Source organism: Osmia bicornis, chromosome 13, assembly GCF_907164935.1.
Source record: "Osmia bicornis bicornis chromosome 13, iOsmBic2.1, whole genome shotgun sequence".
In the NCBI taxonomy this organism is placed as follows: domain Eukaryota; kingdom Metazoa; phylum Arthropoda; class Insecta; order Hymenoptera; family Megachilidae; genus Osmia; species Osmia bicornis.
This window is the reverse complement of record NC_060228.1, coordinates 1,676,721-1,700,153: the sequence shown is the minus strand read 5'-3', so window position 1 is coordinate 1,700,153 and position 23,433 is coordinate 1,676,721. Positions and strand designations below refer to the sequence as shown.

Genomic DNA, 23,433 nt, shown 5'->3' with positions numbered 1-23,433 from the left:
TTCATTTTTGAAAACGATACTAGTCGTTCGCTCCAGTTTGGTGCAGTGATACTCGAAACACTTATAGCGAGCATAAATCATATCACGCGAAGAGATCGGTCTACACTTTACGTTGTTTGTCGTTGGAGGATCGATGTCGAGTTAGATAAGGATATGTTTGTTCGTCTCGATTCGACGAGATGTATCAGCAGAAGACTGAGCCTTCCATATCCTCGAGGGATTTAAGATGCAGTCAGTGCAAACACGGACTGATCGATTGGTCTTCAGTGATCCTCAGTCTATTTGAGAATTTTAATAACGTCAAAGAAAGTTGCGAACAGGTCTCAAGATCGTTTATTCCTCTTCGTCGATAACGAAGAATCAAACCTACGATCTATCGGTTCTTGTCGATCACCTTAATCATAACTCTCGTTCGAACAAACTGTCTCGATCAAAGATGCGACTGCGTTTCAATCTGGTGCTAGAACAAAAAGTTTGTGTTCCAATATAAGGATACAAGTGCTTGCCCTTTCCAGAGGCTGGATCTCGATGATTTTTCCGATCGATTAGGTTCTCAGGTGCTTGGAGACTGATTACTGGGATTCGATGACTAATTCCCACCCTAAGAACATAAGTATAAGCAGCTTAACAAACGAGGGTCGAATCGAGTCGATCACCCATTTTATATCAGCTCGCTTCGAAATGAATATTAAATTGAATATTCGCATCGCGTGAACGGGGTATAATATGCAGTATCGAATGGCGGGGGCTTTTTCCCCTACATCGGCTTTTTCCCTAGGGAAGGCTAGTACTCGCCAATATAGGTATTTATCGAGTGCTACGCTAGAAGGTAACAAGGTACTCGAACGATTCGAGGCTGTAGACTGTAGAAAAGAAATATGGTGGTTGTTCGTGACATCGAATCCCGGTTGTTAAGCACGACCCCTTTGGGCTTCGTGTCTCCCTCAAGCACTGCCAGTTAGGCTTCGAATTTCGAATTGGTGCTCTCTTTCTCTCTTTATCTACGGTGATATTCTTGCTATTTTATCTTCGCGCCGATGCACTTACGCGCGGATCATTCTGTACGCTCGATAAGAGCTAGATAAACCTTCAAGGATGGGGAAGGCATCGAAGAATTTTCTCTTCTATCTACTGCGAGACAAGGAGAATCCGCTGAATAATGGAGGCGAGTAAAACGAGTTTGCGATTCAGCGAACAGAATAAGAAACAAAGGAGATGCAAATGGATGCGAATGCTTTCTCGAGCAATCGACGGTTCAGTTTATCGTTTTTACGCTTCCGTCTAGCGAAGCTGCAGCTGTGGCTCCTCTTCGTTCGATATCCTCAGCTTGCTCTCGTTTCAAACTTAATAAATATAATAAAGAAAAAAGCACGTGGCCTATTCTTCGAGACTGTCCGTGTTTGGAGACTTTTCCAAAAATCCGTCCAACTGGACGGAGAACAAACTCGTAACGCTTTTCACGCGTATTCCTTGAATCGACCTTGCTGTTCACCTTTTTTTATACCAGCTCTGTTCAACTTGGCACCCTTCGTGCAACGATTTTGTTCCTTCAGGGTAATCTCAGACGATACTGAGATTCTATCGTAGATTAGCTCTAGACTGCTGGATCGTTAGAGACGTCAGGCCAGCGTTCGATCGGTCTAACTGAAATTATTTAGCCTTATCGTGTCTTCTGATGGCAAGTTCTAAATCGATGTCGTAGTAATTCCGATAGAAACAAAGAGAGAACAACCGTCTGAACTCGATCGAGTCCAGCGTGTACCGATCGAAATAATTTGCTAGGTCTCTTCGAGAACTCGTAGATCGTCCTTAGAATTACCTCTTCTCACAGTCGAGCGGCCTTTTCTTCGAGTCTTCTAGTCTTTTCCTGTATAATGTAGCAAGAGATCTTCAAAGGACCGTTCCATCCTCGATGAATCGCAATGTGAATTCTCAGCGAGGGATGTGACCGTCTCGCGAACAAAACAAATTGATCGCGTGGCTCGTGATCGTATAAGTTTGAAAGTTGAAAAGTTGAAGGAGAGTGTTAGAAAAATAATACGGTAAATTCGAGTGACTTATTTCGTGTTAAATGTGTCGCGATATCGCGAATTGGACGTGTATCGACCAAGGTGGTTTACGAACCACCGTCGACTCGTAAATCAGGCTTCTCGTAGCGGGAGACGACGTTAACGAGGGAAAATGAGAAGTGATAAATGATCCTGTCTGCTGGTGGATCCAGGACGAGACTCCATCGAATTCCCATTAAGTGTCGTTCCTGTGCTATCTCGTTACGAGCGCCATTTTTCAATTCTCTATCCTGCTCCGTTTACTTTTTACAACTTCGTAATCTTCCAGCGAGTACTGGACGTCCGTTGCTGGCCGACATTTACAGTTTACTTAAAAGGCTATCGAAAGTTTGTTAATTATTGTCTCGAAAGCCACGCGATCGTTCTGTCGAAAGAACGCGCATCGAAGATCTTGACCTCTCTACAGGTTGAATCGAAATCGAAGGGGATCGATAATTACGGTCCCTGTTTAGGTCAAACCTCGCCGCTCGTCGGCCCTACCCTACGTCTTCCATTTTTAGATTAAAACTCGAAAACCTGCCCGAGCTCGTGCCCGCCCGCCTTTCTTCTCGTCCGATTCCGCACAAACTTCATTCTGATATCTCGCGATTGAGAAGCGAACCAAGCTCCTTCTCGATGGGCTGTTAACTTCCCTCGACCTTGTCCAATGGTCGTCGTCGAAAGAGTTTTCCGGTCGAAGTCATCGTACGGTCGACGATTCGTTCGTTTGATCTTCCTTTTGGTCAAGGCAGAGTTTCGGGCATCAAGCTGATTATATATCAAAGTGCTTTCGGGCCTAATAATAGCTTTAAGGTACCCTTCTTTAGATAGGTAGGCTGATCGAGACAGGAATCGCGCAGAATGTTTGAATTATTTCAGGCAATTCGTGCGGTAATAAAGAACAAAGCACAGCGCTCACGTGGCTTATCGGACGAATTTGTATATACTTATAAGCTGAGTCTAACCGATTACTAATTACTCGTGTCCTCGATTCAGGACGACTTTTACTCCTATTTCAGCTGGCTTGCGTCGAAGCTATAATTGTTCAATCATTTTTTGCCTATTTGCGAACGAGATTAACATTAAGGCGTACTGGATTATTTATTTTTATATAGAATAGTACAATAGAGTCCATTTTAATCTTTATTATATAAAAATGATTAATTTAACATTTTTGTAGCTTTACAAATTCGTCTCGACGTTTTAAATCACTGTTACATATTTATTATTAGTATATTTTATTAACTTGGTAATGCAAGCCAACTCGAAATACGGATTCTCAATAATTTCTAAAGCCTCGCAGATCGCGCGAGGGTTCCTTGATCCACGGCGATTCGTCAACTTTTCACGACGATTAAGGGTTGCAGCGGATTGTCGTTGATTTATACGACGATTAGAAGATTATATTGATCCAGGTTTAAACGGTAATCTCTCTTTACATTGAAACGGTTCATTTAGCGAAGTGGTACGAGAAACGAGACTATTAAACTGGCTGACGTACAGGGTATTTTAGATTAATTATTCGTCTTTTAATTATCTCGCAATTAATCGCTTAACAAAATTTCCCATTAATACCAAGTAACATCTTTAGCAGCAAAATAGTAAAATTACCTATCTTCGTGTAAATACTCTGTACAAAATACAAGCTTGTTCATTTATTTCACGAGGAATAGAAGATAAATCGGCAATCCCTTAATCCGTCTAAGGACGAAGCGTTTCAGACAGGAAGCACGAAATTCGCCACACATTCCAGCGATCTGTCAGCGTTCCGATTCTGCGACTATCACTTTCTTTCAACCAGAAAGAACTCGAAAGATTCTTTAAACGAGAACGATATCCAAGAAAAAGAAAAAAAAATAAAGAAAGCTGAGATTTTTTAATCGACGCACCTACTTTACAAAGCTCGAAAGAAACCTTTACGATCCGTCTTGGTCCCCTCTTTCAAAAATCACGAATGAATCCGTTCAAGATCGAGAAAGTATTATAAAATATAAATTGAAAAACTGCGATTGGCGGGAGCTGCACCGAACGAATCCCGTTTAGTACAATGCTGCACAGAGAGCGTTGAAATGGCGACAGAAAACGCCCCGGTAAACAGAGAGAGAGAACACAGAGTATATTCTGTGTCCTCGGTTTTTCACTTTTCAAACCAATTGTTAATTTTCAGCGACGCGTACCGTCACCACGCGCACTACCTATGTACGTTTCGTTCACGAAACTTTAACGAGCTTCGATTCAGACCCTTGAAAACGAGACACTCGTGCACACCTGCACGGACCAATTCGTATTGTTGTGTCACGGGAAGCATCTACAGAGGGTGTGTTAACCCTTGAACGACGCTGATTGGTTCATTTCTCACCCAGACTTACGAAACGCGTTGAAATTTAATTTTAAACCACGTTTAATACTATTCTCTTTAGGCTGGCTTCCCATAACGTCGCAACAATATCGTCATCTTTCTTTCACCTTTGTTTCCTCTTTGTTTCGTTTCTGTTTCCCCCGCCATTTAGAGGTGAAAATTCAAATGTCAAGCGGTGCTGTCCCTTCCCTGTCCTTTTTCTTCTGCTATCGATTCGATTATTTCGTGCAGGTGAGCGACGGACAAATCGCTTTTGAGATTCAGCATACCGCGACGCTGCAGACGTTCGACGAACCTCGCGTTTCCTGTCCGGAAGAGAAATTCTCAGCCGATCCTTGACGGAAGGCCGAGGATCACCGGACAGGAAGGACTTAGGGAGAAGCGGTTTAGCAAGGTGGATTACGTTTTTCTTTTTTTCGGGTATTCATACGAGTGTACAGTCATCCTTGCACAGTTATCGACTAGAAAGTTGTACAACCGATGTGTCAGCCTTGACCTTAGGGACGTCCAGCAGGTATATACCTGTGTACACTGGTGTTCATAAGTATCTGGACAATATATTCTTGGGAAGTTTGAAGTAACTGTAAGTAAGAAACGAAGAAACTTTGCTGAAATCTTGTTGTTCTTCAAAGTATTATATTTAACCCTGTTAACCGGGTTAGGTTCAATCGATAATCCAAGAATTATTTTTCAATGTTAATCGACGAAGACCTAATTTCCTCTGTAGTCCGAATATTTTTGAACGATGGTGTACATAGACAAGTAATTCGTACAGGTATATATGTTTTGTGTGATCGCTCGTGTGTATAACACGTGTCGCGCGGTGGTTGGGAGACGTCAAGGTGCGTCACCCGAGGGTTCGAGGTCTTCTTCGAACTTTCTTCTGTGGATCAGAAGACGCCCTGTCGTGTTTCACGCCTCGATCGTTTGCCACGCGCTTCGTCCATCAGCTGTTCTTTCAATGACCATCTTTCTTTTACGTGACCTGAGATCAGATTCGACCAAGTAACTTTACCATTCTTCCCGTACTACGCATGATTATTTGTTAATAAATTTAAAAGATCCATTTTGACAAACAGCTATTGGACAATAAGAGCACTTGTGAAGTATAAATTCGTTCGGTGTTTGAACACATTTTCACAATGCGAACGCACGCAATGCTTTCAATTGAAAAATATTTGACTCTCAGGCACTATTTATTAAGAGAAACCTCGTTGTACAGAAACTAACGATAAAACCTGGATATTTTAATAGAGTAGGGAAAAAGGTTTGATAAAAACCAAGGAAATTTCTTTTTCTAAAACGACAGCTCGTCGTTTCAAAAGATTCACGAGCTGTACTTTATTCTTTGTGAAAAAGTATCATGAAAAAATACTGCAAAATTTATCTGCAATAGGAATATTTAGGGTACTGGTTGCATATTGAAAAATGAAGGAGGTCGATCGAATGGAATTTTTTCTTCAACTTGTTTCTTCTGGATTTTTCCTTTTTTCTTTCGGTCGGTGCGTAAAGTACTGGCAGTTGTGCACGCGTCGTCGCGTGCTGTACAGCATGGCTGGTGCAGAATGAGCGACGAGTGGTAGAAACGTTTGCAAAAACGATCAGCGATTCTCTGCCGCGGTTCCCAGCTGCTCGCGAAGGCGTCGGAACGGAGGATTATTTCGCGCTCACCCTCCCTTTCCAACAGAGAAATGGAATCTGTTCTTTCCTTTTCGTGACGTTTTAATTTACCTCCAATTTCCTTGCTCGGAACGTATATATTTTTCTTCTCCAAAAATCTCTCCCAAAGCGTAGAGAGTGTTTTATTAAATTACATGCAAGGATTTATTGCTTTTGTTCCTTTCCATCTTTCGAAATATTCATATTGCTAATATAAGGTGTTTAAATATAGGGTTATTCAAATTCTGTGTCATATCTTCAAATTGAAATAAAACGCAAAGTATGTGATTGTATTTATGGTTTCTTTATTTTAACACAAAGTTTACTGAATGACATTAATTATTAAAGACAATATTATTTAAATGTCCTACTCGGCTTTTTTCACGAGCCTGATGCGTCACACAAGTGGAATTCAATTTCATCAATAGCAACTGTGATTTTGTTGCTCAGCTCGTCAGTAGCCTTTGGATTCCATAAACTCCATAAAAAAATCTAATGGTGTTAAATCATCCGATCTAGGTGGCAATTGGTGTCTCCTCCTCGTGAAAAATTACTCGTTCGTTAAATTTGGTCAGACGTATCAAGCTTGCAAAAAATAGCGGAGAAGGACTGTTGAATGATATTGTTTTTCATAATTAATGTCATAAAATAGACTTTGTATTAAAATCAAATACTTTGCGTTTTATTTCAATTTGAAGATGTGACACTCATATAGATGTCTTTATTTGGATTACTAATATTGTTAACAATCCATATTATCGTTTGCGAAAATAGTTCTGGCTATTTTCACTGTTCCGGTCGATGTGTCTGACATATTATTCTTCTTTCTACTGTGACAGTCCAGGTATTGAAGTAAAATTTCATTTTTTCACCCATCAATCTTTCGAATAAATAAATTACATGTGTCGCGAGGATACAGCAGTGCAACGTCACGAAAATTGCTGAAACTTTTCAACTACCAAGCCCGATTCTCTCGAATGTCTCGTTATCAGTTTCGTTATAACGCGTTGCTCGATGGAACGGGGATAAAGAAAGATAAATGTCGCCGAGCCGCGGACACGATGACGTCGCGTCGAATTTAATTGTCCCTTTATGATTAGAACATTATATATAATATAACACGAGTTGCTTTCATGAATAATGCATAGCCAAAGGAACACCAAGAGCCCGTAGTGGAGCATCCACTTCAGATCAGCCAGGCAAGAGAAAATTGAATCTTAAGTGTCCGTCTGAAAAGCTCCGTCAATTCACTTTGTCGTTCGCCCAGTAACGAGCACCGTCTTTTCGACATCACCCTATTTTTCAAAAGATTTTTACCTTACTCTCCCCCTCTCTTTCGCTAACGGAAGTCACGATCTGTGAAAGTTCAACTTCGATCACTTTTGCTTCTTGAAATCGAATGGTCCAAACGTCGAGGGATGCAAGCAACTTTTCACTTTGTAGATTGCTTCAGATACAAATTTAGGTGACTAACCTCTCAATTTATAGCAAAATAAATCATAAATAAATCAATTTTTATTGCACTCGAATTAGTACTTTTATCAACTCTCTCGATTACCAAAAAATTTCTTTTGCAGTGGAAGGGTTAATAAATAATTAAAAGTTTTATAAGATTTCGATGTTAGTTTCTTTTTGGACGCGTTGCTTGCACCTGCCTCGATATTCAGGCCGGTCGACTTCTATTTTGGGTGTTGATGTTCGTTATTGTCCCCCTGCCCCTTCAAGTTTTGCTCCACTTAATCGTTATTGGAAACTGATTGGTTCCGTTATATATGACACTATATATATACATATACATGCAGCTGGTTCGATTAAATATATTGTATATAATGTACGTGGATCGTGTCACCTGTGTATATTTTATTCAATGGTTCGATGATTGAGAAGCAAGATACATATCATGAGAAGGTGTTCCTTTTGGAGAAGAGCCTGCTCGTAATTTAATTAAACCATTTGTAATACGGGTGTTGCGTTGAAATTTCAAGTCTTATTCTGTCTGATTAATTACTGTTTTCACTATTTGAAGTTAGATTCATTTCAGACCACGCAAAATCCCAATTAATCCGTATCTGACTGATGAAGATTTACGGTATACGAACCTGTACATCCAGTTGAATTATTATAGAAATAATTTTCTAAATTGTTTTTCACTATTTCTTAAAACAGTCCTGGTTTTCAAAATTCGAATTCTACCACGGTGCAAGGATGAAACACCGACGATCACAGTGTCAACCTGTTAAAGCTTGACTAAATACAAGTAATTGATTGATTCAGCTGGTTCAGTGTATCACGTAGATAATCCTCGTCGGTCATGATTCAGCTAGATTCGTGAAAATTGATTCTTCCGGTATGAAAGGGTTGGGCCTTTAGGCTCAAGAAGATTCGATCGTGAATTAATACGGAACAGCCTGTCGGCTCGCGTCGATTACGGCTCGAGTTGATGATTAATCGAACCGTGATTAATCGATTCCGTTAGCTTCCGGTGTTCGTAATTATTTTCAAAGCGTCAGCGAGCTGATAGGCCATACTAATTATCAAACGCTCTCCGACCTCGTCTATCGTATCCTCGCGTCGACGTCGGTCCCAACGCGCGGTGAAATTAATTATCGTTCAACAGGTAAGTGGCCAATGGATCGGTTGTAAACGTCGCGGCAGACAGGCTGTCGTTTGTCAATTTTTACGAGCCGTATCCAGGCCTGTTAATTGCCCTGCTGAACGAGGTAATATTAGCATCCGGTCTGTTCCGCGAACCGCGTTTCAACGATCTCCTCGCGAACAAAATAACGAGGGCTTCGATCCCTAAAATTCATATCTCGCTGATTCGATTTTGCAAATTTCAATATAATTTCCTTTATTTTATAATACGCCGGCAAACATTTCGAGGATATCGCCGATAACTACGCGGGCAAATTTCAAAGAGAAATCTACTTAAAAGATTTCACCCTTCAAATTTACCCTCCCACGTGTATTTGTAAATATATTTGTACATTTTGTAACATATTACCTACATACACACTGTTGGCACCTGTTGTGTGCCTGGTTCGTCCCGTAGAAACAGTTCTCGCCCGTTTAAGGTAAGACTCCAAAGTCAACGTCTTGTTTTAACACTTTTCTGTCTATTTTTGGATCGTTGCCCCCTGAAAGCTTGCTAGTTACAAAATTATTAGTATCGTTTCGGGTTATGTTCTTTTTTATATCGAGTCTGTTTCTCTCGTTCTTTCGCACACTTAACACCTTATATTCTACACTTGTTTTCTGGATTGTTTTGAATGCGAACCTCTTCACGACTTTCAGACACGATTCGACAGATCGTTCAAAGTGTTCTAATATCCTTCTGTTTTTCTTTCATGTAATCGAAAGTTGTTCATGAAGGGAGGAAAAAGTTGAAGAAAAATTTGCTCGTTTCTTCTCTTTACCCTTCCTTTCAGAACTCTCGGTGTCAGTGACCCTTCGAGGCGGAAATTTTACTAAAATCGCCAGATTAATTAACCTTTGGACCGGCCAATCATGATGCAAATTTACAGTGAGAGGCAAAAGTGAGTAGACACTGTTCAAAATAGAATACCTTGGTTAAAGTTGGACTAAATAACTTGAGCTTTTTTGAGAAACTATAAAAATTAATTCATTAAAATATGTATTGTCATCATTTTAAGAAATTAAAATTTGTTGAAATCGTGAAAAAAATAGTGAATGGTCATTTTTTAACTTTTTTATGAGTCTATAATGAAAATTTAAAATATGTCTTTCGTAGATTCATCTAGATCTGTCAACGCATTTATAAGTTATAAGTAATTAAAATTTCCGAAAATCGCGATTTTTAGAAATTTTGATTACTTATGATGAAATGATGAAAATACATATTTTAGTGAATTAATTTTTATAGCTTCTCAAAAAACCTCAAGTTATTTAGTCCAATTTTAACCGAGGTATTCTATTTTGAACAGTGTCTACTCACTTTTGCCTCTCACTGTAGATAACGTATATTACTGTACAATTTCTGATAAATGGTCAAAGACCTGTCTGGTGGTTTTAGTATTTCGCGAGACGACGTTTCTTGTACACCTCAATGGTCCTTCTTGGTTGTTCGATCGGTTCGAGGAACTTTCGCGACGTTCCTCGATCGATTATCAATCAACGACTTCTAATTAACCTACTTTCTTTCAGTGAATCTTTTATCGATAATCTCTCTAGACACGTTTACGAGATTAAGCTGTTTGCGAAAGACGACAGCGTTCGTTTACTATTTAAGTTCTTTCTACGATGGTTTATGAGCGAAAAAAATCTAGCTGCTCGTTGATCGTAACGCGTTTTAACATTTGGAAAAATGTAGAAAATGGTGCCAGGTCCGCAGCTGGCCGGGACAGGGATTAATTAAATTTAATTGAAGCCGACGATTAAGTTCGAATCGCTGCGCTGGTTCCGGGCGGAAGTTGGTCCGTACGCTGAATTAACGGGGGCAAATTAGTTCTCGCGTTACTTTCGAACGGTACACCGGGAACAGGATGATCGATGCTCGCGTGACGATTGTCGAGCATTATTCCAGTGGAATTTTGTCCAACTTGAAACACCTGTGTCGTTAAAATCTAAGAGATACTTATTCTTTTATCGGTGAAAAATTTCATATTCGAAGAACGAAACAAATGAAAAGAATAAATCTATCGGATTTCCTTGCTTAATATTTCAAGCGAGACAACATTTCTCTCGGACACTTGAACAATGCTCGTCGTTAGACTACTAAAACTACCCGTAGCTAGTGGCTGTTAAACGAGCAAACATTAAGACCAAGTTTGCCTAGACTCCATTCTCCGATGACAGAGAACACGGCATTATGTCCAAGCCGAGAGAAGTTTCTCCACGGCCTAGTTTAATCAATTTTCCCAAAAAGTCGAACATCAGCAGACGATGCAGCCGGATATACAGGTATCTCTTTTGTTCGACTTCCGAGCTGACGTCGATTTGTTGGCGGTTAGATTGGTCGAAATAGGGTTCAGGACAGATCTATCGACGATCCATGTAGGGATAGTCGTTGTACCAGAAGTATAGCATACGCGAAAGGGTTTAAAAAGAGCGAAAAAACTCTAAATAGTACCCCAACACTGGCCAATGGTCGGTGTCTCTCACTACCTAATTATCACCCGTTAATTATTATGAGCTGACCTTTTTCGTTAGGCTCAATTCACAATGACCTAACCGTTTACCTTTGTAGAGAAAGTATTGTCCGTGTCGTGGTATAGTATTTGGACTAGGTTGCGAGAATGACGATTAGATAGATGGTAGATGGTCGATGTAGAACAGACATTTAGGGTAGGTGAGCTTAGCGTGCAACAATGTAGTGTGTGCTTGTGGTGTGGATTTCAGCAGGCGTACAGTCAGTACATCCCAGCGACAAGGGCCCAAGTAACGGGTGCCCAAGGGGGACAGACTGGGGCTGCGATGGACGGGACTTACCTCGTCGAGGCCTCGTTCTGAACGGCCTAAATCTTTCTTAGCCAGTCTAGACTTAAACCACGCCCAAAACCTACAGAATCCCAAATGTAAATGAATCGAGATCGAGATAGAGCAGACCGATGTAGAACAAAGTAATTAACAGAGACCAGATTTACGGAGATGTTATCTCTCTCACGTTTCGAGAAGGAAAGGTAACACGAGATGCGTATTACAGACAAATTTCATGTCGATCGGACACACTAAAAACACTCGGACGAGATGAATACAATGAAAAAAAAAAAAAAATAAATAAACAAATAAATAAAAAGTGTAGAAAAGGATAAGGAAGAAACAAAAACACTGAGCCAGGAATGTTAACGACACAGTCGTAACGAGAACAAAATAAAAAAAAATATATATGTACATAATATAAGCATCAAAATTGACACAAGACATACACAGTGTAAAGTACACGCTTCTAAATCAATGAAATTCTTCTATTTCCTCATTTCCGTGCCATCCGTTCATCGACGACCGCCGTGATCCACATGGGAACCGGACCTACTGATGACATCGCATCACTCCGACCGATCATCATCATCATCGTCGCTGGTCATCAAACTAACGTCCCTGTCTCATCCTACCCGCTGCGAATCAACACCCTCTTTTTCTTGGCATCTTCTTCTCTGTTCATCCGTTCGTTCTTCTATCATGGAAATAAAAACAAAACAAAACAAAACAACAAAAAAAAAAAAACAAATAAAAATGACAAATGGAAACAACTGGGGGAAAAAAATGGAACACAAACATCGAATAAACGACTCGTCCACGTGAAACCATGCGAAATTCATAATGAACCCCCGATGTGGATTTCTCTCTCTATCTCTCGCCCGCTCTCTCTTCTTTTTGCCCATTTTTTGCACGCTTGGACGACGTTCGAACAAACAACGTTCACACGATAACGAATATACACGCTAACGATGGAACCAATTGAAAAAAAAATAAAAAAATAAAAACGAAATACAAATCTATGGTGTACGAATGACGAACGAAATGTCGTATTGAAAATAATAAAAAATATATGATATATGTGTATATATGTATATTGAATCGCGGCGCTTCAAAACAATGGCCCGCTGAAAATCACGTCCAATTTTAGAGCCTGTCTTATCAGCTCACCTCGAACGAGAGCAAGGATAGAGTGGTGCTCGTATATGGAGACCGTATACAAGTACGGAAAAAGGTAAAGAAAACCGTGTTACCTGGACAACAATTTTGGACACGATCATCATTATTGTACATTTACATAACTGTGTTAAGAATATCGTCTAAGTGTATTTTGTGCCTGCCACGATCTATGTGTTTCTCGTGTGTAATGTGTTGTTTCTATAACGAGACGTGGAATTGGGGATTTATTAATATTTTCAAGAATATTATCATTTTCTTCCATTGGTATTTGTTTAACATAATTTCATGACATAAAAGTATTGTAAAATAATACTTATGGCATATTAATTTGAAGTTTCACATGAAATTTATCGGTCGGAAAACAAAAATAAAGTTTTCATAGCAAATGTATCGAGTTAAGGGATGAAATAACCCTCGGATCCCAGGACACATGTCTTTTTCTATGCAAACATACATATTACACGGTGCGACGAACGCGTACGATCGCGTGCACACGCGCAATTTCCCAAGATGTTTATAAAATATACTTGTGTGACCGATGGGAGAATATGAGGCACCTTTTCTTATCCTTCGACGGAAGGATCAGGACGAAGGACAGATGATGGCCTCCCCCATGCATCCCCTTGGTGGTCGAGAGTATATCGTGTCGCGGTGGCTGATCCCTGGATTGGCTTCTGGGTGTCTGCTTTCCCTGAGAAACACTTCTCCTTTGCTTCTTTATACCGATACCGCAACACTTTCTATCTATCATAAATTCTCCACTTTTTTTTCCCATACCATCAAGAACTGTCCATGTTTCTTCATACCTTTTCCTTAAACTTTAAATCAGACGCTTGTTATTTATAGAATTTATGAAAAGAAATTCAGATCATTTTTTCATTCTTATTTTCTAAAGCATAGAAAAATTAAATTTTGCTAAGAATTCAATATTTCCATGGATAGTTCTATCCTATTCTTTTCTTAACACTTTGGTCGATCTAACCCCCGAACTTTCCCTTTCTATCGCAGCCATCCATTTCCCAACGAGAAACGGCAAAAGTCCTTCCGGACACGGAACCCATCTGGCATGGTGCCTAACTGGAATCCATCGTGTTGCGGCTGATTCTTGATCTGGCTTCTGATTTATGCATTGGTGATCCAGCAATGCTTCATCGCTTCCCTCTGATTCCTCTTCTTCTCTGCAACTAAGCAAAACACGTATCTTCTTCTTCCTGGTTTTATCCAACTTTTCATTCCCCTCCTTGTCGCTTGAAAACCCGCTGTTAGTTTCGGTTTCTTTTCTTTAGTTAGCCTACAATTCAGCAATATCGCGCTTAGATTGCCGACAATTGAATAATTTTGAATTTAAACAAAAAGAGGAAATCATGGTAAAACTTGGAAGTTTATTTATCTGCTTTCTTTCTTTAACAGTTGTACAATTTCTTACTTTTGGAGGGATAAAAAAATGCTGATGACAAAAGTTTGCGAGGGGAAATAGCTTGTCTGCTAGCTAGATTGCTGTCACGTCTTCCTTTCGCTCATTTTTCTTGATCAGGTGTTTCGAAAAGGATTACACGAAGGTCGATGATTGAGTCGAATAATAAATTGTTGAGCTCGTCGTTGGTCGAAGATAAGTGAAGTTTTTAAGTCTCTTAAGTTGTATAGGACACTCTGTATAACGACGGGCAATCTTTATATTTCCTTGTATTTCAATATGTCGACGTTTAACTCCGATTTTCACCTTCTCTAAAATCAAACTTCCAAGCTGAGTTTTCGTCGCCTCGTCGAGCACCTCTAATGTCTCGCCATCGCGCCCCTACGATTTATTTTACGACGGTTCGCTTAACGGCTCGGCTTGCCCGTTTAAACTTTCCACGGCGCGTGCTGCGACTAATGGCCTTCTCTACTGGCTTTAATAAGCGAGCCCATCTCATCCTTGTCGACCGCCACTCGATGATTAATTTACTCGGTTGCTCCTAATGCGTTTTTCTTGTATTGCGTGGATGCAATTCGAGCAGCGCAGAAACGTATGCATCAGCCGAGGCGCGTGGTCATTGGAGAGCCATCATTTCTTTTTCATTTCGGCTAGGTGTCGGTGGCGAGACCATTGGAAGATTGATCCTCACAGCGCAGACCTGGGTAACTGATGGTATTTCACTTTCAAATTTCAAATTTAGAACCATTAGGGTGAAAAATTTATTTTCTTTAGGGTAACTCGGTGTAATATGCCACATTTAAATAATTTATTTCATTCAAAGATAATGATAATTATGTGTTAATTTTGTTTAATTTAATACAACTGTCTAAGCGATAATAAATATTTACTTTTATTTTCGTCCATTTTCAACTAATTCTGATAAGTTATAAAACTATCGTTTTAATGTAATTTTATGATCTAACTAGAATGCTGATTATTCACTTGTGCGAATAGTCACGCAGTTAATTAATAGATCGTAATAAACTACACCTCCTATAATCTCCTAAACTTCCACTAAAGTGGGGTTTCTAAAGAATTTTTCGATACTTTTTTATGATCGTGTTGGGTAAAATGTCACATATTTGTTGGTATAATATGCCACAAATGGCATATTACCCACAAAAGTTGAATGTATGATTCTTCTCAAAATCATGCCTTAAAAATATTCAAACTATTTGTTATTCAGAAGAAAGTTTAAAAGATCCATGAAGATGGTAAAGGAGACTCGTATTACGATATAGCTTCCAAAGACTATGGTAGAATAGTTTAAAAATAGTTGCAAAAGATAGGAGTATATTACTTTGCAGAAAATAGTAATTTTTTTCCAATATTTGTACGTTTCATTGATTTCGAAGATTTTTCATTATCACTATTTTAACTAATTTAAAGTATTGTTGATTTTCATTAATTTTTAATCCTTAGTTTATAATCGCGGGCTTAAGGCATATTACCCCATATCGCATATTGCCCCATTACTTGGGTAAAATGCTCTTTTCAAAGCCTTTTGAATTTTTACTTTCACTATTAAACTATGTTAGTTAGAAATCTGTAATAGAAAAATGGTGTAAGTGAATTTTTTGTCTATTTAGTTTAAAAAGTGATGTGAGCATATTTTCATTGATTTCTCCGTTAATAATAAAATATGTAAAAATAAGGGAATTATGTGCAAGAATAGTATAAGTATGTAAAATATTCCATAAAATAATTATATATCAATTTTCGAGGGAAAATGACATTGTTATTTTGAAATATAAATTTGCAGTGGTTTACATACAAAAGATGTAATATTTTTTTATATTACTATATTTTATCGAATTCTTCTTCTCTTATTACTCAATATTTAAATTTTTTTACTTACACCACTTCCCCATTAAGCGGCTCAATTATTATTCAACAAACATAATTAATCATATTATTACATATGTAGTTTTATTATTTCCCCTGTAACTACATATATCACGTTTCAAAGTTAACTGTGGCATATTACAAAGGTTCTCTTTACAAAATTTCCCCGTTACTAGCATCATTCATTTCCACTTTACCGATACCGTTATATAGTTATCGAAACGACGAGCTCCCCGAAAAGCTGAATCAAAGCATCGCGAACAAAGCGACGAATCTTTTTCTCTTTATTCTATCGCTGATTCGAAATACCGCGCACACGTGCCGCCGAAAAAGAACAACACTTGTGTTACGTGCGTCACGAGCGAGAGGAAGCAAAGCGACAGCGGGTACAAGCTTATTCACGCGTATCTCTTATTGAAAATAGTTTGAAAATTGGTTACAAAGGGGAAGAAAAATTGATTTTGATTATCTCCAAGCTTCGAGTGATAATTCACGATGTGTAGTTTGAAAGGGAGGACCGCATTGCGGTGTACAGATGCAGTTGAAGGATTTTCATCAGAATTTATGAAGGTTTCTGCATGCAGCCGACGATTATTCTTCGTTTCTATATTTTCGTCTTTATTCAGTTCCTTTTTATTTGCGATTAGGATTCACGTAGGCTTCGTAGGAATTTGGATGAGGTTATTGAACTTTTCGATAAATTTCTTTTTATTATCGTTGAATTGTATTACTGGTGTCGGAGACCGATGGTAAACAGTATGGTTCCTGGTTTCAATTTATTTTTGAAACATAATTATACTAAATACTAACACTATCCATTACTTACATACCCACAATTTTCACACATGTTGCATGATATATGAATCACTGGGTGTACAATGCACCATAACGCGATCCACTGTATCGTGAACGTGTTAAAAAGGGAACCAGGGATCATAAATTAATCGGTCGCTGACGTAGACCAACGATTAATCGCCATTACCCCTTTTTTCTCGACTCGAACGCGAACCATTACGTTGGAGACTACGTTTTATCCGTGCACACGCGTTCGAGACAAGAAGTATGCCTCGATCAGTAGGAATACGAGGCAACATAAAGCCTAGTTGATAGACAGGTCCGCTTATTATTTTCACACGACCGAAAGTTCAACCAACTACCAATGTGCTGTGATGAAGCTTCGACGTGTATGTACCATATCCTCTGAGCAACTTTCGAAATGCACCCTTATATACGATTGCACCGCATTATGATTTTTTTCTGTTTCCCTTTGATGAACCAATTCGAGCCAAGAATTTCTGTACGAAACACACTGCACGTGAGTACATGAGCCAAGCACTCTCTACAAAGAAAAAGAATTCCTTAAAACAAAGTCCGCTATGAAAGAGTGAAAAAAAAAAACTCTTGAATTTTGCAACTAGCGGCTTGTCGAAACGACCATTCTTCTTGCACCTGGCATGCTTTTGAATCGATCGTTCACCTATCTCTTCCACCACACCATAATACTTTTTTCACTGATTGTTTCTCTTCGCTGTCACTTTGAATACAAAATTGTTCTTGTTATATCTTTGTTACGATATTGTTGGACTGACTGTGTTTCGTAGCACCGTTGTGTCCGCTTTTTATCCGAATTTATCGTTCTTGTCTTGTTCATCACTGTACCTTTCGCATGTATTTTCTGTTTTCTTCTTCTCTATTTTATTTTCTCTTTCTTGAAACAGCCTATGCACGTGGCTCGCGTGTCTCTTTCATTCTAACCCCTTCCTCTCGAACATCTCTCTTCGATTCGATCTTAACTTCGCTTGAATCTTAAACCTGGAAACGTCAAACACGATCCTGTGGCATTGATAATTTGTTAAATTTTGTTTCTGAAAATATCGCGAGATGTTGAATTTAAAAAAAAAATAAAACTCGATGCCACGGGGTTAGAAGTCACGCGAGAATCGCATCTCTCATTCCATTTCATTCGAAAAAAAAAAGAAAAAAAAAAGAAACTTAGCGACGAGAAAGCAGCTTGTCACCGGGACATTTGTGTTGAAATCCAGAAAAATGGTACTCGAGGAGCTTGAGAGAAATACAGGAAGAAGTGTTGGACGTTGAAGAGAATACACAGATGAAAAGAAAGAGAGATTTATGGAGAGGAGGGAGGGAGAGAGGAGACGTAGATGAATATAGTTTGTAAATCTCGCCTATTACGATTATATAGTTGCTCTAGAAATGTAGACACAGAGAGAGGGAGAGAAAGATTGGTGTGTTTGGTGTCGAATGAAAGCAAAGGAGAGAATGAGAGAGAATAGAGAGAAAAAAAAAAGATGAAAAACTTGAAAGATAATGGACGAAGGATCTAAATTGAAACATTTCCGAAATGCGAATTGTTCCAGGACCTAAAGAAGCGCGGTTCCCACACCTGTGACATGCAGGCTCTACAGCCACTTCCGGTCCCAACCACCACCACCAACACCGCGCCTGCCATGACTACTTCCGGTGGGCAGCCACCGCTTCCGGTATCGGAGACCGCTTGAGTCGATCGCCGAGACCAATCACGATCACCATATCCGCTATTATGAACAAAAACAGAAAAAAAAAAAAATACATCACCTTTAACAAAACACCACTACCACCGTCCTCCTCTTCTATTCGATGAACGAACAATGGCCGACTGGCCAGAAGAACGGTGAGCCTGCATTCACGATATCTATTATCGTCGGGTTTGTACTGATTTGGCCAGCCGGAAGTAGTCTAGAGCCACCGTAGAATTCTCTGCACACGATGCAACATATCGAGATGATATTTTGTTAAATTGTGCTGAAAAAAATAGATATAGGACTACTTCCGACTGAGCGCCTGCAATTTAACCTCTACATTATTTGCAGCTTTATAATCGCTAGTCACCGGAAGTAGTCAGGAATTCAACTAACGACTACTTCCGATGACTCTATACTCTTCAACACGAATATGCTTCGTCCTATGAGAGTGAGGAACTTGGTGCATTGCGTTCGCGCGTTGCCTTCAATAGAGCGAGGGCTTATCGTTAGAATACACCGGCTCTATTTCATTCTACATTTGCATGGCTGTTGTGAGAATCCAGCTGCGAGCTGAACGAGCTTCCGAGTTTCCAAATCGATTTTACGTAAGTCGCGAAGATTCTTTGGTAAGGTGGCAGACTTAGCGCCACGACTGCAGCCAAGATTTAGGCTGAAGCGTTGCCCTTTAAATCCACGCGAAAGTCGTCCCTTCTCGACGCTGATCAAACTTTATCGCTCTCGTTGCTTCAGAGGGAAAAAGTGAGAGAGGGGGAGAAAGAGAGAAAACTTACGGAGACGCATCGGGGCTCGCTTTTAACTTTTAACCATGCTGCAAACTGGAGATCGTCGTGCTTGATCGTCGTGGACATTCAACGTCTCGAGAGATAACGCTGGTTGAGAACTGACAAACAAGTGGTTGAAAGCAATCTGGACAGACAATACCCACAACATATTGCGTTTGAAGAGAATTCCTGGAATTATCTAGAAATTCAAGTGTACAATCATACTGAATATGATTGGATATTCTTTGATATTTGCTACGTTGCTATACGATGAGGAATAACTGGTTTTCATAGTTTGATCCTGTTCATCAGGTTCTCATAACTCATTCCAGTTGTTAGTTGTTAGAATAAAAAATTGTTGCTTATTTTAAATTGTAACACACGAATTAGCGTTTATTGATTCGAAGGACGACTTACCACTTATTGTTAGGTAAAGGGTACAGCAGGATAAGATGGTCAAAAGTGCCCTTGAGCCGATTTTATTCAGCAACGCACCATTTTATAGCTTATAATAAAAAACCATTGTGCACCAAGTTTCAACCCTGTATCTCAACCGGGAGGGTAGTTACAAGGTAAGAAAGAAAAAGTGGTTTTTACCATATTTTCCCTATTTAATGACATTCAAAAATCTGAAAAAATTCATAATCATAAAGAAATATGGTTAGAATATTCTGGAATTTTTTCAGATTTTTTGAATGCCATTGAGTAGGGAAAAATAGCAAAAACCACTTTTTCTTTCTTACCCTGTAACTACCATCCCGGTTGAGATACAGGATTGAAACTTGGTGTACAATGGTTTTTTAGGTAATTATTTAGAAGTTTGCCCTCCTCACCGATTTTCGTGACCTTGAAATATGTTGTCAAGGTCATCATTCTGAACAATTTTTCCCTATACATACATGTTATCGCAGCTCGGCCTTAGTTTCCGAGATATTTGCAAAAATCTTTAGTTAAACTTAGATTCCGAGTACACTGTATTCCGGGAAAAATGGAGACTGAATGGTGATTGAAAGAGTGATTGAAGTGGTTTGAGGTTAGGGTTAGGGTTAGAGTTTTATTTTTGATTTTTTCACGTTATAATTACTCTTTCTTTCACTTTTTATGGTATATATTGTGTACCTATTATTCATTTTGTGTTTTGTCAGAAATCGGAAACATTTCGCCCATCATGTCGAAAAATGCCATTATACGCTCATTAACACCATGTTGACGTCGGAATAAAAACTCAGCTATATATCCCACGTAATGAGACGTACGAGTTCCATAACGAGGAATATTAGCTCTCGTATCACGCCATGTACGCTCTAAACCTAACCTAAACCTAACCTAACCCTAACCTCAAACCACTTCAATCACTCATTCAATCACTATTCAGTCTCCATTTTTCCCGGAATATAGTGTACTGGTGACATAAGTATAACTGCAGTTTTTTACGAATATCTCGGAAACTAAGGCCGAGCGGCGGTAACATGTATAGGGAAAAGTTGTTCAGAATGATGACCTTGACAACATATTTCAAGGTCATGAAAATCGGTGAGGAGGACCAACTTCTAAATAATTACCGTTTTTTATTATAAGCTATAGAATGGTGCATTGCTGAATAAATTCGGCTCAAGGGCACTTTTGATCATCTTATCCTGCTATACCCTTTACAAAGTTGTAGCTCTGAACATTGTTTACTGATTAAAACTCACATTGAGGTTGAGGGAGATGGATGGTTGTCCAAATGAAAGTTCAGCAAGAATTGCCGGCATGCGGTCGAGTTTTAAGGGTGTAGTTTGATCGAACGCGTGTAGAGTAGACTTAGTAGAGGCTTCGTGTTTCCGGTGCTCGTTGGCTTTGTACAGGAGCCGGTCGGTCAACATTAGCGCAGCCTTCGCTAGGCTGTCGAGGAACACCACAAAGCTACTTTGACGGCTGGTACTCTAGTTCCATGTCGAAGATGACTTCGTAGCGCGTTTATTCAAGGATCAAAACAGCCTGGGACAAAATTACCTTCGCTCGGGTCAAACATTCACACGTGGACGATTTCGTGATACGTTTACCTTGAACTTACTCGGCTGCTCCAAGTATCAGACTGAATCCATATATTTTATACCTACATTCATTTATTATCTATTATTTTGAATCCAATTTTCGTATCTTCCATTTAAGGTACAGTATCAATAATAGTGTCAGTTCGTCTATAATTTCAAATAAATTATTGAAATAAATATTCTAAAGCTTTTATCAGATGATTATGTTAATTATTTTAACGCGTTTTAATAAAATTATTTGATAATAATTAGATTTATGATATTTGCTCCGGTTAAACTTGGACTCCAAAGTCAGTGTTTTTTCACTGTCGCTTACAATTCAATCGTTTTTTAAACTATTTCACAGATGAAGTATAGTAATATACCGTATTATTTCGAATTTAAAATTAGGGTGTGGCTGAAATTCAAAGTGAATATTTTAACATCCGATGTTAAATGAAGATGTCAAAAGTGCTAATATATCTGAAGTCGCTTATTACATTTATAATAATTATAATTAATTAAATTTTTTCCTACTTTTCAATACTTATTATAAAATCATTTTTTCTAATTTCCCAATTTTAAAATCTTACTGTGGTTTAAATTCAAAGTAATATGGTATTAATCATCTTGACGAGGGTTACTCATTACGAATGAAAATATTGGTTTATACAAATTATTTAAAATTAATCGAAGAAACATAGGAGATCGGTTAATAATGTAGCAAGTTGTTGTTAGAATAAGTAACTCGGAAATACCGTGTCTATCGTAGGGTCCTCGATTTTTCGTTTAATCGCGTTTACAGGGTGATTCGATAATGCAGGAGCATCAGGGTCGTGATTCGACCCCGTTTCCGGGTTCCAGCCAGGTTCGAGGGGGGGATTCGAGTGTGGTTCGATCCGGCTGCGAAGTGGATGAACCGGCCAATGATCGATCGGCAAAGCACGTTACTCGAATATATCGCTGGCAAGAGAGGTTCGAGGAGTTTGGTTGAAGAGCGACGAGAGCGCGAAAGGAGCCTGATCCTCGAAACGAGGTCGAAGGCAAATTTGCACAGGCGGCGTACCCTTCCCTACCTTCCTTCTGCGGCTTCTCCTGATCCTTGTTCAAATGGTGACGGGCTTGAAACGTGGGATCGACTTATGGTATCTGGTGCCGTTTGTTGGCGTACCCCGTTTCTTTGCTTAGAGCGTCGCGGACTTAGCTCGAAAGAAAGTAGAAATTTGCTGTAAAACATTTTCATGCAAAGTATAATAAAATCATACCGATAAACAATAGATAATTTCGGATAACTTATTAGCCAACTAAGATCGGAAATCTTGAGAAGGGGGGAAAAAATTCTTGCTCCATTGTGTTTAGTGGGTCAAAATCTCAACGAATGGCCAAAATAAATTTTTTTTTTGCCATTTTCGGTCTGACCGGAAATGGCCGAAAAAAGGTTGGCTCTAGAGCGAATCTCGCTCTAGTTTACTTTAGCTTGTTAATTAATTTATCGAAGTCAAATTGACGAAATGAATGGTACTAGATATCGACGAAGTAGACGCAGACGGTAGGAGACACTAGCGGAGTATGTTATTTCCATCGTTGGCTTTTCTTTCCCGACTTACACGGCTATATAAGCTCGTCGTCAGCGGGACGAGCACTTTCGCGAAAGGCTTCACTTACACCCGGGAACACTCGAGTCGACCAGCCGCTCTCTTTTTCCTGCTCTTCAGCCGCTCTCCGTTTTGCCAAGGGCTGCTCTTTGCCCAACAATCGGTTCTTTCTTCCCTTCGCGGCCTGACCGACTTTCAAAAGAAGCCTACTTCCCAGCCGCGAACTTCAACGGCTTCCTGAAACGTCGCCGAACAATGAGCCATCGCGATAGCATCGGTTCGAAGCAACGACCGAACAACAGAGACACGTATCTTCCTTTCATTTTCACGATCGTTTATATTTCTTTTCGGGTAAAATGATTAAAATGAACGAGCATTTTCATGATATCTCTCAACCATCGTTCACCAGAAAAACCATCGCACGTTCAGATAGAAGAATCTTCACGAGTCAGCGAATCAGCGACGATCAAGCACTTGGATTCACTTCTACAACAGCCATGTACATACGGCACCGGAAGCCACTAGTAGCACAATCCT

General features: G+C 39.4%; 1 protein-coding gene across 7 annotated transcripts in view; it reads left to right on the top strand.

Annotated features, from left to right (window-relative positions):
• The window catches only part of LOC114871777 (potassium voltage-gated channel protein Shal), an 85,870-nt gene extending 67,217 nt beyond the window's left edge, over positions 1–18,653 (top strand). Inside the window, exons 5-6 of one of the 7 annotated variants that reach the window (XR_006829991.1) lie at positions 4,639–4,801; positions 18,361–18,445. Coding sequence is in view for 5 of the 7 variants with exons in the window: in XM_029178129.2 (XP_029033962.1) it covers positions 12,653–12,736; positions 18,361–18,501 (225 nt within the window). In the remaining 2 variants the exon portion in view is untranslated. The other 6 variants (XR_006829990.1, XM_029178129.2, XM_029178130.2 and 3 more) reach the window with 6 other exon arrangements.
• The last annotated feature ends 4,780 nt before the right edge of the window (positions 18,654–23,433 follow it).